Source organism: Falco naumanni, chromosome 2, assembly GCF_017639655.2.
Source record: "Falco naumanni isolate bFalNau1 chromosome 2, bFalNau1.pat, whole genome shotgun sequence".
NCBI lineage: Eukaryota > Metazoa > Chordata > Aves > Falconiformes > Falconidae > Falco > Falco naumanni.
Window position 1 is genome coordinate 19,191,010 of NC_054055.1, and position 15,376 is coordinate 19,206,385.

General features: G+C 40.4%; 1 protein-coding gene across 1 annotated transcript in view; it reads left to right on the forward strand.

Annotated features, from left to right (window-relative positions):
• The window catches only part of XPO4 (exportin 4), a 76,666-nt gene that overhangs the window by 18,962 nt on the left and 42,328 nt on the right, over positions 1–15,376 (forward strand). The window contains exons 2-4 of the mRNA XM_040583529.1: positions 5,601–5,706; positions 8,059–8,200; positions 8,461–8,599. Of these exons, the coding sequence (XP_040439463.1) occupies positions 5,601–5,706; positions 8,059–8,200; positions 8,461–8,599 (387 nt within the window). The remainder of the gene's footprint in view (positions 1–5,600; positions 5,707–8,058; positions 8,201–8,460; positions 8,600–15,376) is intronic.

Sequence of the window (15,376 nt, forward strand, 5' to 3'; positions counted from 1 at the left end):
TTTTTATTTTCCACTGAGTATAAAGGTGGGCGAGCTCTGGGACTGCACCAGAAGCCTCACCTACAGGTGGACGCATTGCATAGGGGTTTTCTCAGTTACTGAGAGACTCCTGGTGCCACCTGCATTGGGGCTTCCCAGCCACAGTGTGGGCCTGGATAGCGTTAAGGTGGTAATTGGTGATGTATCCTTTTCTTAGCCTCTCCACAACACTTTGTGGTAATGACTTCATGCTTTGCCTCTATTGCTCTTTTATCATATTGTGCATAATAACTAGTACAGTTTCCTTTTATCATGTTGTATGCTATTTTCCTTCATTGTAATATAATAAACTATACTTACTCTTATTTTTGATTTGGAATTAATTTTTGCTTGGTATCCAGTCAGTCAACAAAACAGAAGGCAAAACCTGACTTGGGATTAGTTTTACATGACAGTTTCTGTCCTTCCAAAAGAATTGTCTTATTGCTATAACACCCATGTAAGCTGAGATAGGTTATCTCCTGAGAGTGGGCTGATTTTACTGTTGGGGTTTATTTAATGTACAGAAAGTGAAAAACCAAATGCAGGGCGATATGTGAGTCTGTGCAAGGAAACTATTAAGAGTCCAATCAAGGATATAAAAGCCTACTCTCTGTCTTTCTACCACTGAAGATCACTGCCCAACTTTCGAAAGGCTTGCCTGTGTCTCAGATGCAGATCAAGGGACTTGCTCCTGGCAGAATGATCTTTATGTACAGAAGGAGCTGTAGTCATTCTTTGTGTATTCGATCTTCGTAAAGAAAGCTGGAGCACGCTTACACTGCACCAGAAAAATCTGTTTGTACCTATGATTTGGACAGCTTTTCTGTTTGGCTAAGCTGTACCAACATTTCTTCAAACTGTGTCTATCTGCCTGTATCCCAAAATATTAGAAAGATGCTAACTGCTGAGGACTCAGCAGTGTGTTTACCATGATAATGGAGATCCTTAATCTCCAGCTCTTGGGTTTTTTTTTTCTCAGCCCTCTTTTCTGACTGTGAAGATGTGTGAGATGTTAAAGGTGTTTTCTACTTTTCACTTCACAGGGTCTTAGTTCCTCCTGAAGTTTAGAGTTTGTGCTCTTTTCAAAGATATCCCCCCCCCCCCCGCCTCATTTACTGTTGATGGCTTGAAGAGAAATTGTAGGATTTCTGTAAGCTCATGCAGGATTTAGATCTTCTGACATATGCTTATTGGCTTTGTAATAATTTTGTCATCAAATAACTTACCTTAATTTTTCTCACTTTTTATTTTTTTCGTGTTTTTTGTTTTGTTCAGACTAGTGATAGCAGATGAACAGAAGCAGAACAAAATATGGTATTGGTTGGTTTTTTTGGTTTTTGACTGTTTTTTTATAAACTGGTTGACAGGAAAGGGATTGGGCTACATTAGTTTCTTATTAATTGTCCAGGCTTTCAGATAAGTCCAGTGGTCCTGAAAGTGTTAGTGCTAGTCTGCCAGATTTTCTAGTCTTTTTTTTCAGTTGCTCTTTCCCTTGTGTGAATAATTGCCATTGGAGTCAAGTAGTTTTACTGGATCTGATCAGTAAGCACTGCTGTTGCTGTTCCTGTTCTGTATCCAGACAGCCTTTGTAGCTGAAAGGATGTAATTTTATCTATAATACTGTGTTATGTACGGACTCTATTCTTACGGGGCAGTATCTTGCTATGCTAAAACCAGGAGAGGATCATTGTCTTGGAGAACTTTTTGTAGTTAACTTGTAAGACAGAGTAGATGGGTGTTAGCAGCAACATCAGACAGTACAGAAAGGAAAGACTGGTCATTAACATACTGTTTTTTAATGCCCTGTAAGATCGATTGTAGAGAAGAGTTTGAAGGAGACAATTGGAAAGAAATCAGTGAATGTGTAGGTATTTTTAGGGGACTTTCCAAGCATGACGGGTACTTGAGGTATGTTTCTAAGCCTATTGTGCCCAGGGGATGCTGGGCACTGGCTTCCAGGGCACTCGGGATCACCTAAGCGAGGGTCCTTGTAATAGGAAATTAGTACACAGAATACGTATGTGCCGGGCCTTCCTTAGAGCCTTAAATTGCTGGATTTTCAGTGTACGGGTAACTACTGTTTGGGTGAGGTGAAGGCAGTAGACTCTGGGCTTTAAGCTCCCTCTGGTGGTTTTAAAGTACGGTTTAAAGCTTACCTGTTGTAGTTCTCCGCTCCGAACAGTTTTGAGTTTAAGCACATAAGTCATTATTAAATTATCGTGATTTTTAGAATTATTACAGGAATATGATGTGCTGTGCGCTTTTCAAAGGTGCGAAAGGCCTTCTGTAATCAGCCTTCAGAAAAGTAGAAGAGTTAAAATAATGTAAAGTTGGAAGTCTCTTTTCTAGTTATTGTAAGCATAAAGGGGATATTTCCCATTAATCTTGAATTCTGTCTTTTTGTAATGGTGCTAGAGTTTGCTGATGCTGTTCCTGAAGATGCCCTTAAGTATTACAGAACACTGAAAATAAATACAATCTCTATATGACAAACTCAAATATGCTTTGTTAAGGCAAAATTAGTTGAAGATCAGGTAGCCCTGATTTGCTCTAAGAATGTGACTATAAATTACCCCGGACTTGCAAGATGTAATGCTTTGTCACACTCAAAGAATTCCTTCTGATGTGGCTGTGATTAGTGAGGCTTCACAGGACTGCAGAGCTGTGAGCTGCAAGGTCTGTACTGCTGAAAGGGCAATGTCACTGCACTCCTTTTCTCTCCATCGTTGCTCTGGCACTTGTCTGACTTCCTGATGCTTATTAAAGTAACAAAAAGAGTGTTCATTCCCTTTGTGGCGTGTCATCCCCCCACACCCCCCTTGTCTTTTTGTGGGCTGATTGATAGAAGGGGTAATGCAAGGAGGTGATGAGACTGTGCAGTAGAGAGCCAGAAAGGAGTGGGACCTCTCCTTTTAGTAGCAGAAACTTACTAAAATAAGCCACTTGTCTCAAGAAATTTTATTCTAAGTTCTTGCAAAACTTAATTGGCTAAAGCTGTGTGTTCCTTGAGACTTCAGAGTATTCCCATGGCATTGCACACCAACAGAGGCTGTAGATTAAAAGAACTTTAAATGGTAATAGCACCAATCACCAGCTATTATGTCCTACGCTGTGCTGGTTTATGGTGAACCAGACTGGGGAACCGATTGAGATGAAAACAGCCTGCCTTTGGTGGGATGCTTTTCCATGGTCACTTCCCCAGTCTGGCTCTCCGTGTGTTTGCATGAATACTTGCCCATACAATGGGGGCAAAAAAAGCAGGGACTGCTTGTTTGTTTGGTTTGGTTTATTTGCAGTAGTACTGAAGTGCATGTCAAGCTGCTGCTGCATAGGTCATTCCTGTATTTTTTATAAGCTGCTCCAAATATTCTCCTGGCATTCAGTACAGTGGGTTCTGTTGCAGTGAATGTAGCTGCAGTCCACAAGAAGTACTGTCCTTCAGATTGCTGAAAGCATGGGTGGTTAGGAACAGCTCCTGCTGATGGCTGGCTGCATGCAGGAGCATTGAGGTTTTATCACAGATGTGTCACATGCCCCAGTTTGGTAAGGCTGTTTCTTTAGAAGTTTACATTTGCTTTAAAAAGTTCAGATTTCTGCATTGGGTTGGAGTTCACTGAAGCTCGGTGTCCTGGAAGGACTAAGGTGCTGCCATGGAGCTTACTGTTGTGTCGGTTGTTCAGCAGTGCGTAATACCCCAGATATCTGAAAACTTTTCTGTGCATGCATCTGCCTGCAACCAGCTGACTTAGCACTTGAGACACTGCTCTGAGCACGTGGAAGACAGACATGAACTGAGGGCATGCGGCTGTCTACACGTATGCATGTGTGCAACCTAACATGAGCTGCTGCCTGCCCAGAAGGGGACATGGACAAACACTGTGATCTTATCCCCAGAGCTGGTAAGAGCTGTTCTGCATACATTCACATCACTGTCCAGGGAGATCCTATCCTCAAAGTGGCTATAGAGCAGAGCAGGTTTGTGAAGGGACAGAGCACTTATTCTGTATCCACAAGGCTTTTTTGCAGCCACCTTCCTCTGCTACTTATTTTACTCCCTTCACAGGCATTCGTGGTACCTGCACAGGAGAGTTTGTGAGAGTCAGAAATTTGCTGCATAAGAAGGAGCACAGCTGTTTGTTAGGACCCCTTTGATCCAAGGATCAGCAGCCTGCTTTTCCTTGCTTCATTTACTCAAATTATTGAGTTTTAAATCTGTAGTGTTATTTGCTCATATTTGAATCTTTCGTCATCTTGTCTTTTGTCAAGGATGAAAGAATTACATCTGTTTTGATATGTTTTATTTACTGGAAAATATTTCACTTAAGTTAAAATCTTGGTCTTTATGCTAAGCTCTTTGTGCTTTTATTCCCAAAGCAGTGGATATAAATCAAACCCAAAAGATATGTGATACGCACACATTCTCTGCAAATTGCTAGGGTCAGGACTGGAATTTGGAGTTTGGAAGTTCAGCTCAAGTTCAATAACCTACATTGTCACCTTGACCCGGCTCTGCAGTTTGTATGCAATCTTTCTACATGTGCACGTTCCTTTCTCAAAGGTGCATCAGTTCAGCCTATGCTGCCTTGCAGTATCAGTCCTTTGTAAGAGTATTTTGTGCCATGTGCTTGTTCAGATAAAACCCAGATATCAGATATCGGAGAATATTAGTGGCAAAAGTGGAGAGCAGTGTGGTGGTGTGAGCTGCTGGCATTTTTGCAGGGTTGGTTTTACCTTGTTGGGGTAGCGGTAGGGGATCTTGGGGGTTGCTTGATGAGGTGAGGGTGTAACACTGGTGGTTAGGTCTCATCTGTGCTCCATAGGTGATACCCCACCTCACAGTAGTCCAGGTTGCTGTGCTAGTTTCATGCTTTACCTGTTGTTGATTTTCAGATAGAAACTACCATGGAGCTGGTTTTAAGCAGCAGTGGAGCAGCAGGTGTTACCTGAGCAGCCAAGGTGCCCGTGATGTAAGGGGCTGGGTATATAAGGGGCTGTGGCGGTGGCCATCCTCAAATGGGTTGACTGCTCTCTTCAATCAGAGCCTTTGCTCAGTCGTTAGGATGTCACTTCTAACGTTAAACACTAGAGGGTACTATGTTACTGCCAATACTTTATTTTAGACCGTATCCGTAGTCATTTTTTAATCCCTTGAATTTATTGTACAATTCAGTATTTTAAAACAAATTTAGAACTAAAACAAAAATAGTGCTTTATTTCTGTAGCTGAGTGTGTGTAGTAGCGTTTAGTGGTGTGCAGTGATATTTTTTGAGTAGAAAAAGGAGGGGGTTGAATTTAGATCTCCTTTTTATTTTTCATCAGAAGCATTATTAGGAACACAATACTTAACATTTATTCACTCTCTGCCTGAAGTCTCAGTATTCACACTTAAGTGCACACGATATAAATACAGTGGTATATAAGAAGAGGCCATGACAGAGAAAGAGCAGGCAGTTTTACCAAGAGATACTTGGGTTTGATGTTTAACAAGGCAAATATCTGTAAGTTCATGACATTGTTCATATATATTTACAATCAGGATGGGGTTTTAGTGCTTGAATAACTTTTTTTTTTTCTTTCAGGCACCACCTTCCATGGTCAATAATGAGCAACGCCAACATGCTGAGCACATATTCTTATCATTTAGAAAATCAAAATCACCATTTGCTGTTTGCAAACACATTTTGGGTAAGTTCTAATAAATGAAGTTAAGGATGTAGCTGTGGCTGTTTTGATAACTGGCATGGTGCTGTTCTTCTGCAGCCTAGAATATGAACATCAGTTTTGATTTTGATGAGGGGTGCTTTTTGGTGGAGGGTGAAGCTTATTGGTGCCCTTCTTGATTTTATTTCTGGCAGCTCTAAAGCTGTACGATGTAACTACATGCAGCCAAGTTCCTAAATGGATTTAATAGATTCAGGTTTCCTCTGGGACCGCATGGGGCAGGTTTTTCCTGGCAGCGTAGGTAATTGTGATGCTGAGACCTGGAACTGAGAGACTTTTCCCAAAAACTTTGTGCTTCTTGAGTAAATGTTTGTACCGTCTGGACAGAAAGAACAGCTAGTTAAGCCTTGGGATTTGAGAAGGGAGGCACAGGGATTATAAAATCAGGAACCAGGGAAGGGACACAAGCTGTTTGTAATGAAGAATGAAAGAGCTGAAGTGTACTGAAGGAATGTTTGCCGGTAAGGATGGGCAGCAACCAGAGCATAAGAATAGATTGCTTTAAAAAGAAACAGGAAGAAAAAATGGTCATGACAGGAGCTTGAATGGAGGTAGAGAAAGATAGCAAGGATGTTGATTGGGTTTGTGGAAGGAAAGGTGTATGAGTGATACAGGGAGGGCAATGGAAATGAGTGTAAAGAAAAAGGGGAACAGTCACTACCATTCAGTTTGTTTAAAAACCTGGAGTTCAACCCAAGAAGCATGAGGCTCTTACGTTCTTCTGCTATAAGCTTATAGCTGTTAAAAGCTGGCAAAACTTGTCCTGCCTTTCTTTAGCAACTTCATGTAGAGGATAAGGGTACTTGGACTAGTTACAAGCTCACACTGCATGCTGGAGGTCTGTGCTGTTAAGGATTGCAGCTGTGTACCTGTGGTACTTGATGCAAAGGAGAAATTCCATCCTTTCCTTTTCTTAATAGCATTCTTTTTTTATGTGAGCTTTGTACAGTTTGAAAAGCCAAAGATCCAGCAGTTAAGAAATGTCAGAACTAAAATCCCATGCAGGAATAATTTGGCTCATTTTTATGTGTGTTAGACATACACATTAATCTTCAATTAAGTGGTTCCTTAGTTTTTCCAAATTAAGCTAAGTAGATTTCAAGGTGGTTTATTTTGATTTGTGTGTAGCTGTGTAGGGTTTAGATTTGAAGGCTGATTAAATTACTTAATATTTAAGCAAATTAGCCATTATCTTGAATATAGAACTTGCATATAAAGGAAATGTGTATTATAAACTTGTATGTTTATAATCAGGGAAAAAAGGTCTGTTTTGTAGTCATTTAAAGCCCATCATCTTGTGACCAAGGTTTTTTTAAACAAACCAAGTTTTTCCTAGTCCTTGCAAGTTGCTCGCCATAGCTCAAACTCCACTTCTTGTTTGGGAATTTTATTTCACCACTTCGTATTTTATGCTGTTGCCACCATGTAGCTACACCCTTTTTGAATGTTCTTTCTGTGTTTCAACACATTCTGAGCTCTGTGGAAAACATGCTACTGATATGCTACCTGTTCTTTCTAAATTAAAAAATTTAAAAGGAAAAGAACAAAAAAAAAGTCTTTGTAGCATTCTATCATCATATAAATTAAATTCAGATTCTGGGGTTTCTCTTTAAATCATACTTCATAGTCAGAGAAACTGTTACCTTTCTATGTAACATCTTTTTCTACTTTCTTTAGTGCATCTATATACAAAGCAATTAGATATTCAGATAATAAGGGCTAATTATTCCTACGCTGTGATTGGAAGTTATATTTTGATTACCTTGAGATAAATATGGAAGCTTGAACATGATGCAGAAAACCTTGAATACACCAGTATGTAAAACTTTTGCTTTGATAATTAAACACAGATGTCATCTTCAGGTGTAAGTGGACTTGCTCCTCATTACCATCCATAAAATATATGTAATGTTATGCACTGTTGGTTCTAAAGGCAAGCACACAAATGATAGAGGACTCCAGTTCTGGCATGCCTGTCAAATTAGTCATATCTTAATGTATTGGGATTAAATATATAATCTTTTTTTTGTTCCACAGTTGTGTTAGCATTCTTATTCCTGATCTTTGGCCAGTCTCCTTGAGCAGCCAACTTTTCTTCCCCTTTTAATATACTTTATTAATACCAGACAATTTGATAATTAGGTTATTGATTATTTTTTCCCCCTTTTGAGTTGTGAATTCTTTGTTTTCATAGTGACAAAATTCCATTTAATAATACATAATAGTAAAATCCATTAATTTTTTTGTTGGAAGTGCATAGACGCTACATATGTATTCGTCTACTGATGCTCAAGTTTCCTTTGTTTTTCCCCACAGAAACTAGTAAAGTGGACTATGTCCTTTTTCAAGCTGCTACAGCAATAATGGAAGCAGTTGTAAGAGAATGGATTCTCTTGGAAAAAACTAGCATTGAGTCACTGCGAACATTCCTTCTAACCTATGTCTTACAAAGGCCTAAGTAAGTATAGAAAACATACCTCTGAACATCTGGGATTTTGCATAAAGTCTGGGTTATCCTTTTGTTTCCCACAGTAGCAGCAGAAGATCATTTCAACAATAATTTATCTTCCATTCTTAACACTTAGTTGACTTCTGTAGAGCTGTCAGCTTTCCCTTATGAATTCACACAAAATGTTTGAAAAATAAATGTGTTTAAAATTTTATTGAGAGTTTATGTTCAGAATTATTTGCAAATTTTTTTTGCTATGTTGTTTACAGCCTTCAGAAGTATGTTCGGGAGCAGATTCTCTTAGCAGTAGCGGTGATAGTGAAACGGGGATCATTAGACAAATCAATTGACTGCAAAAGCATTTTTCATGAAGTCAGCCAGTTGATCAGCAGTGGTAACCCCACTGTGGTAAGTGTTTTACTTTTTTTTTTTTTCTTCAAAATTTAAGTGATCTGTATCAGCAGTGCAAGTTATATACTTAGTGACTATAAAATCTTGTATACTTTTATCAAAAATTTTAAATTGGTGATTAAGTTAATAGCTATTCAAGCTATTTACTAAGTCGGAGGTTTTTGAGTAAGAATATGTTGGGACTGGGAGTAGTATGTGTAGTTCTTTAGTACACAATTACATCATATTTTTTAGGGAATAGGTTTCTTTGAATAGCTGCTTTAGGTGCCATGAGCATTGTGGGTTTTGTTTCTCTGGATTTCTTTAATAAAACAGCATGCTCGAAAATGGGTTTTCTGTTAGCTAGCAGGTTTGTTACACGCTGTTCCCCTTTCATCTGTGCAATGCTGTACCCTCCTGTGGCTCAGCTGTTGGAATGGGCTATGGAGCAAGAGAGATAGGTCTCTGCTATTCTCTGGGTGACGGGTAGGTGGAGAGAAAGGGGTGTGAGGAAGTAAAACCTGGAATGGAAATACAAAACTTACTCTAGATTTAATGTCATACTACTAGGGGTAAGTGTTACCTTCCATACTGAGCTCAAAGTGGAAACAAGGTGTCCAATATCTATCTATGCATTTAGTGAGATTCCGTTTGTTATGCCAGGAGATAAGTTTAGAATAGGTCATAATAGAGGCATGTAACTAGAGATTAAAGAGAGGTGATTTTTCTCCTAGCAAATGAAGATTGAAGAGTATGTATATTCCATGCTGAAACTTTAACTGAAGCTTTTCTCAAACAAAAACCTTGGGGGAACTGGCTCATAACGTTGCTGAGCATTTAGAGCACCAGTTGTACTAGATGTGAGTGGCAAAAGTTTAACTGAAAATTCGATCAAAGTGTGCTAGTAGTAATGCAGCTCGTGTCATAGTCCTAAAAATAGTGTGTCACCTCTGAGCACAGTGATATCCCTCCAGGGTGTGGAAATTTTAGTTACACTTGTAAACCTTGATTTCAGAGTTATTTAACTTAAGGAGAGCATTTTAGCCTTTTCGTTGTGTGTAATTTGGGTAGAAATGGGTATTTATTTAGAACAGTGCTGAGTTCCTGCTTTTTTCCAGGAAACATAGCCTTGTTATTAAAATGGAGTTACAACTGAGGTTTTCAGGTTTTATGGATGCCAGTGTGTATGCTTATGTAGTACGATTTTTCTGTAAAGATACAAGAATGGAGTAAATGGAAACCTGGATGTTGACGGAGAAGTTCGCTTTGAACCAGCTCTTGCACAGTCCAACTTACACAGTTGTATTCTGTGCATGCACTAGTACACGGACACACTACACTGACCACAGCATTCAGCCACCTAAGGCTGCCAGCTCCGAGGATATCATCCCAGGCTTGCTGCAGAACAGCTCTGGCTGGGGGAAGGGGCAATATTTCACTCTCCTCCACGTTCTGCTTGCTGCCACCATACAAAGACCAAGTTTGGCTCATGTTTTTATTTCCGTTTATCCATGTCTCTTCACAAGTACTTTCTCCATAGTTTCTCCAAAGTATTTGTGCTCAAGTTTTACAAATGGTATTGAAAATGTCTTGAGTATATAATGGTGTTTTCTATTCTGGTATTGACTTACTAGCAAAAAATCAGTAGACACGTGATGCTGCTGGAACATCTTTTCTGTAAGGCACAGTATACGTTTGTTAGTCTTTGGCAAGCTGCTTATAAACACATGCTCCCTTATATGTATGAGGTTTTATGTTATAGTTCTCATTCATAAGTGTTCTTGTAATTTTCTGAGAATTTGCTGCAAGAGAAACTTTGGTACTGGCACAGCTTCATGTGACCCAGGACTTGGTATATGCAATAATAAGCCATAATAAAGCTGTGTGTTAGCATGTCACAACTGAGCTCCGAGTTGGGTTCAGGGCATGCCTCTTGTATAAGTGTATAATTTTGAAAGGTTGTATGAAATAACTCATACAATGAACTATCCACCTATCTTTTCAAATATGGATGGGTGTTCTTTTATTCATGTCCCTGTAGCGGTCAGCCTTGCCCATCAGGCCATGGGGAACCACGATGGTGCAGCTGCCTTGTGGAGTCTCAGCTAAGGGTGCTTCAGCGTATGGTGTGAAGCTAAGGGAGTGGTACTGCTTTCAAGATTCAGGATGGTGCCATGCAGCATCACAGATGTTTCTGCACTTCACTGGACAGTTATTTGTATCAGTTATAAAAACACGCCTCCATCCAAGTCAGGGAGGAGGCTGGGGTTTGAGTGCTGGGAGACATCAGAAGATGTTTTTCAGCCCTCTGCGCCTCCCTGACTCCTACTTTTTGTTGACACATCTTTCCTGTGTTGTGATGTACACGCTTGCCTCCAGCCTTGTACATTCAAGCTTCAGAAGTCTTCTCATCTTTTGTGACTCCTAATTCTCTGTTGAGTCTCTTGGTCACTTTCTGTATCCTTCCCAGACTTCTGCTCCCTGTTTCCTTTTACCTGCTGCTCACCCATTTATGTCCTCCTACCTGAGGTTCACTCCAGCAGCTGGGAAGTAACATATGGAGTCAGCAGCAGATCACTTCATATTTAAAAATGTTTAAGGCTCACAAATGTGGCTCTTACCTGTTGGTAATGGCTTTCTACAGCAGTTTGTAATTGAGAGAAGGTCCTTTTTTAAGAAGCGAAATGGTCTCTTGCCTCTTCCTGCTTGCTTTCTCCTCTCTGCTGACTCTGACCCCTCTTTATCTTACAAGAATGAAGTAGATACTTAATCTTTTCCATTCCTTGCAACCCTTCATCCAGTTCCTGTCAGACATCTGTACTAGCTTTGTGTTTGTTAAGCACTCATGCTGCATGAAATCTTTGGGACTCTTCAGTAACATCTTGTCAGGGTCAGGTCCTGAAGGTTGGTTTAATAAGGACAGCAGTGACTGTAGATGGTCTTGAGTCTTTTGCATGTGTCCTTTTGCAGTATTTGATATGTTTGATACCATAACTTCTTCAGTGATAGTTAAAAATACCTTTAGAAATGGGTGTATTTTGAGGATGGAACTTGAAGGTACATGAATAATGTCGTGGCAGATGGACAAGACTAATAGGTGAACTGTTGAGAATGAAAAAATGAAAAGGAGATTGGAAGGAAGAGGAGAGGAGTAGTGATGAGAGGAAGAAAGTGGGCAGGAGGTGAAAAAGATTACTTTAGTATTGAGTAATCTCTCTTAATAGTGGAACACTGTGTACGTGTTAAGGAAGTAATGGGGCACTAAGGAGAGGTAATATTAGAGGGATGGGAAGGATGTGTGGTTAGAGCCAGGATTTGAACCTGGAGCTTTGGCTCCTGCTGCTGTTTCTCTGCAGTATGGACCTTTATGGATCTTGTGGAAGAAAACTCTGTCTGAGGAGGGAAAGCAAACTGCAGAGGGTCTGGCTGCCTATTAACTTATAAATAAGTTAGGGTAGTAATCCTCCGGGAGGAAAAGGATTAGCTTTGGAGCTCCTGGTTTTGTTTTTCCTGGCTCCTCCTGTAACATTGATACAAGCCATCCTCCTGCTCATGAAGGGGAGTCTGTAATCTTCCTCCAATAGCAATTTCAGGACTTCTTTTCAAAACTTTCATCTCTGGTGGAGAACAGAGGTTCTGGCAGTAGACGCAGTGTCATAGGAAGATCTTAAAATGCTCTTAAAATGCAGAAAAATACATGTTTTCTGTTGCTGATTTCAAGATTTTGGAGAACTGTTTGGGCCAAGTTCTCAGCTGTAAATGCCTTCAATTTCTTGGCCTTTTTGTGTTAAATTGCATAGCTGAAGTATTTCGTTTGTCCTTCATCCCTGCCAGAAGGACAGCAATCCTGGCAGCTAAGATGATTGATTCCCAGGAGGAGGAGCTGGTCTGCATGTGAACACAATCAGATGGACTTTGTTTAAAACTGGGCTAAGATATGGGTCACACTTTGATTCCTTACAGAATACAGGCAGTCAGATGCAGAGGGGTCCAACTGCTGTAGACCTGACATGGGCCTGGGAAGCAACAGAAGCTGTGTTTAAGATCATGAGTGCAGAGTAGAATGTATTCTAATACAAAGCTCCATACATGAAGCCTAAATTTCTCTGTATATGCAAGAAGACTTGTCAAAACTTACTGGAAAAGCTCCGGAGTCCTAACAGTTCCTTCTCTCTTAAAATCTGTAGATCTGTTGTTCTGGTTCCCAGTGTTCATGGTTGGGCTAGAGAGGAGACTGAGATGCTCCAGGTTACCTGAAACTGCTGAGGAATGTGCTGTGGGTGGGTTTCATGTGAATGGTAGGGAATATTAATAAGTGGAACTTTAGGCATTCATCTCTATTGAAATGAATAATAAATACCAATAATAATGGCTGCATAGTTAACTAGTCACATTTATTTAATATTCATGGTTCTTATTTCTGTTCTTTAAGAGGAATTTTACTTCTGGATCTCTGTCTAGCTGTTGCTGTCTCATGTGGTAGGGTAGGAGTTGGAAAGACTCTCATTTTGACAAAAACATACATATTATTTCCCCCCCTCTACCCTCAGCTGTATCTTCTGGTCTAATAAAATTATTACCTTGTCCTATGAACCTTACTGCCCTTGAGACATTTTGAGTATGAAAAACAGATGGTAAACCAGGATGTTTAAGCTGTTTCCTTCATGCTGACAAGTGCTCTATAAATGCCTAAGTTAGTGTGTTAAAAATTGGCTTGGAATTTTAGGGATCCAGAAACTACTTCAAATATGAGGTTAAAACTCAAAAATGTGAGAGAACTTTAAAACATAAGTATTTTTTAGTAGCTGTATTAACAAGGATGCCTTTTAAAAGTTCGCAATTTTTTTGTTCTGTTTCCTTGAAAGAGAGCTGAAAGAGAGCCTACTTTACCAAAAATGCACTACAGCAAGAATCCAGCTTAGTTGCTTAATAACTTCACTATTAGAAATTGGTAGCTTCCCGTATTATCATTCACAATAGAGCTACAATTTCAAAGACCAGGCTGGGAAGTGAGGAGCTGTGATCCAGCGGAGAGATGTGTGCCCCCTTTTCTATGCATGGCATCCAAGGACTCTTCATTTCCTCAATTCTCCTGCCTCATGAGCTGTGCAGGTGTGGAGGCCCTCACCTGTAGGCTTCAGAGACTCACTGAGAAGTAAGAGATTATGCCTTTCCCTGTGTTACACCTATAGTTCTTTTATTACTGTGGTGGCACACAAATAAACAGGCTTGAAGGGAAAAGCCTCTTTAAGAAATTTATTGACCCTAGCAGCTGGGTCTTTAGTCACTCTTCCTCTCAGAAGTACTGCCTTTCTGAATATATACATTCCATAATAAACTAGATCTGTGTGGGAGTCTACTTAAAAACAACCAGCCTTCTCCCTCCTTACCTCTTCTCCCCCCCGCCCTTTAAACAGATCTGCTGTGGAGCACAGCCGTGTAATGCAGCTCATTTGGCATAGCTGGCAGTGTGGCAGGTAGAAGCAGGCAAGAAGGCACTGGGAATGAGTACTGGGAAAAGGGGGGGGAGAAGGGACACCTGCCTGTCAAAGAGCACTTGTCAGGGTGATGTATATTTAAAGCTGGGCGATGCTGATGGTGAGCTGCATAGCTAGCCTTACTATTCATTATTTTGAATTTAATTGAAGGTCTTGGATTTGTTCATGCAGCTAATGTAGGGATGAAGACTCAACTGGTGCCTTTCAGACAAGAACCTGGAGAAGGATATGTTTCCTTCAGATAAATGGTTTTGAGACCATCACTTTTTTTGGATGAGTTTCGGTTTGGTTTTTTTTCCCTCCTCCTGATTTTTGCTTCACAGCTTCACCTGTCCCCAGAGAAACAAACGCATGTCTTGCACCCTGTGCTCCAGCAACCTCTGCCTGGACCTCTTCCATTATTAGTAGAGGCTGCTACTTCCCTTCTCTCTTTGGCCAAAGACTACATGCTTCACATGCCACAAGATCATCTTCCTGTGGCCCCCAGTGATTCGCAGAGGAATTGGTTTTCTCTTTCTCAGCTCAGCCTTGGGGGTTTCCCTTGCTTGGTTTGCCTGGTTCCCCCCAGGGAAGGGAAGCAGGGTCTCTTGCCTGTTATGCTGCTGTAGATGCTGTGTTAACCTGGTGCTGCTTGTCTGTCTTTGCAGAGTGGCGGAGGGGGAATGGAAGGATAGGGGTGCATTGCCTAGCCAGTTCTTTATTGCTGACAGCACAAAGCTGCAGCTGTGGGTCCTATTCCTATCATTCTGTCCCTGCTCTACAGCTTTTTTCCACCAGTTGGCTCATTTGGGAAGGAGCAAATCCAGTGGGTTCTTCCTGGTGCTTGAATATATTTCTTCAGAACGTATATTAGTTTTCTTTGGTTGGGAACTTTCAATTCCTGGGATGTTGTCCCTAGTACTCACGAGTTGAAAAGTGTGAGTGGCCCCCAGTTACTCTGTGTACATAATAGTATTTCTTTTGGTCCTGTGGCCATCCTGTTAACCTTTCCATTTGGAGTTTAGATTTAGTAAATTTAGATACCCCAAAAATGTTAGCAAATACAGTTGTACTTATTCAAAGAAGTTAGAGAAGGAAGCCTTTCATTAAAAAAATCACTTGCTAAAATTGCTTTTGACACACTCTTACTACAGAATTTTATCACCTAGGAGCAGCACAGCAAATTCTGCCTTTGATAGATTTACTCATTGATTCTTCCTGCTCTTGTGCAAGTTAAATTAGGTGGTTTAGGATTTTATTAAATGCTTCTTGGTTTCAGTAACAGAGTTTACATTATATGGATGGAGACAAGAAGTAC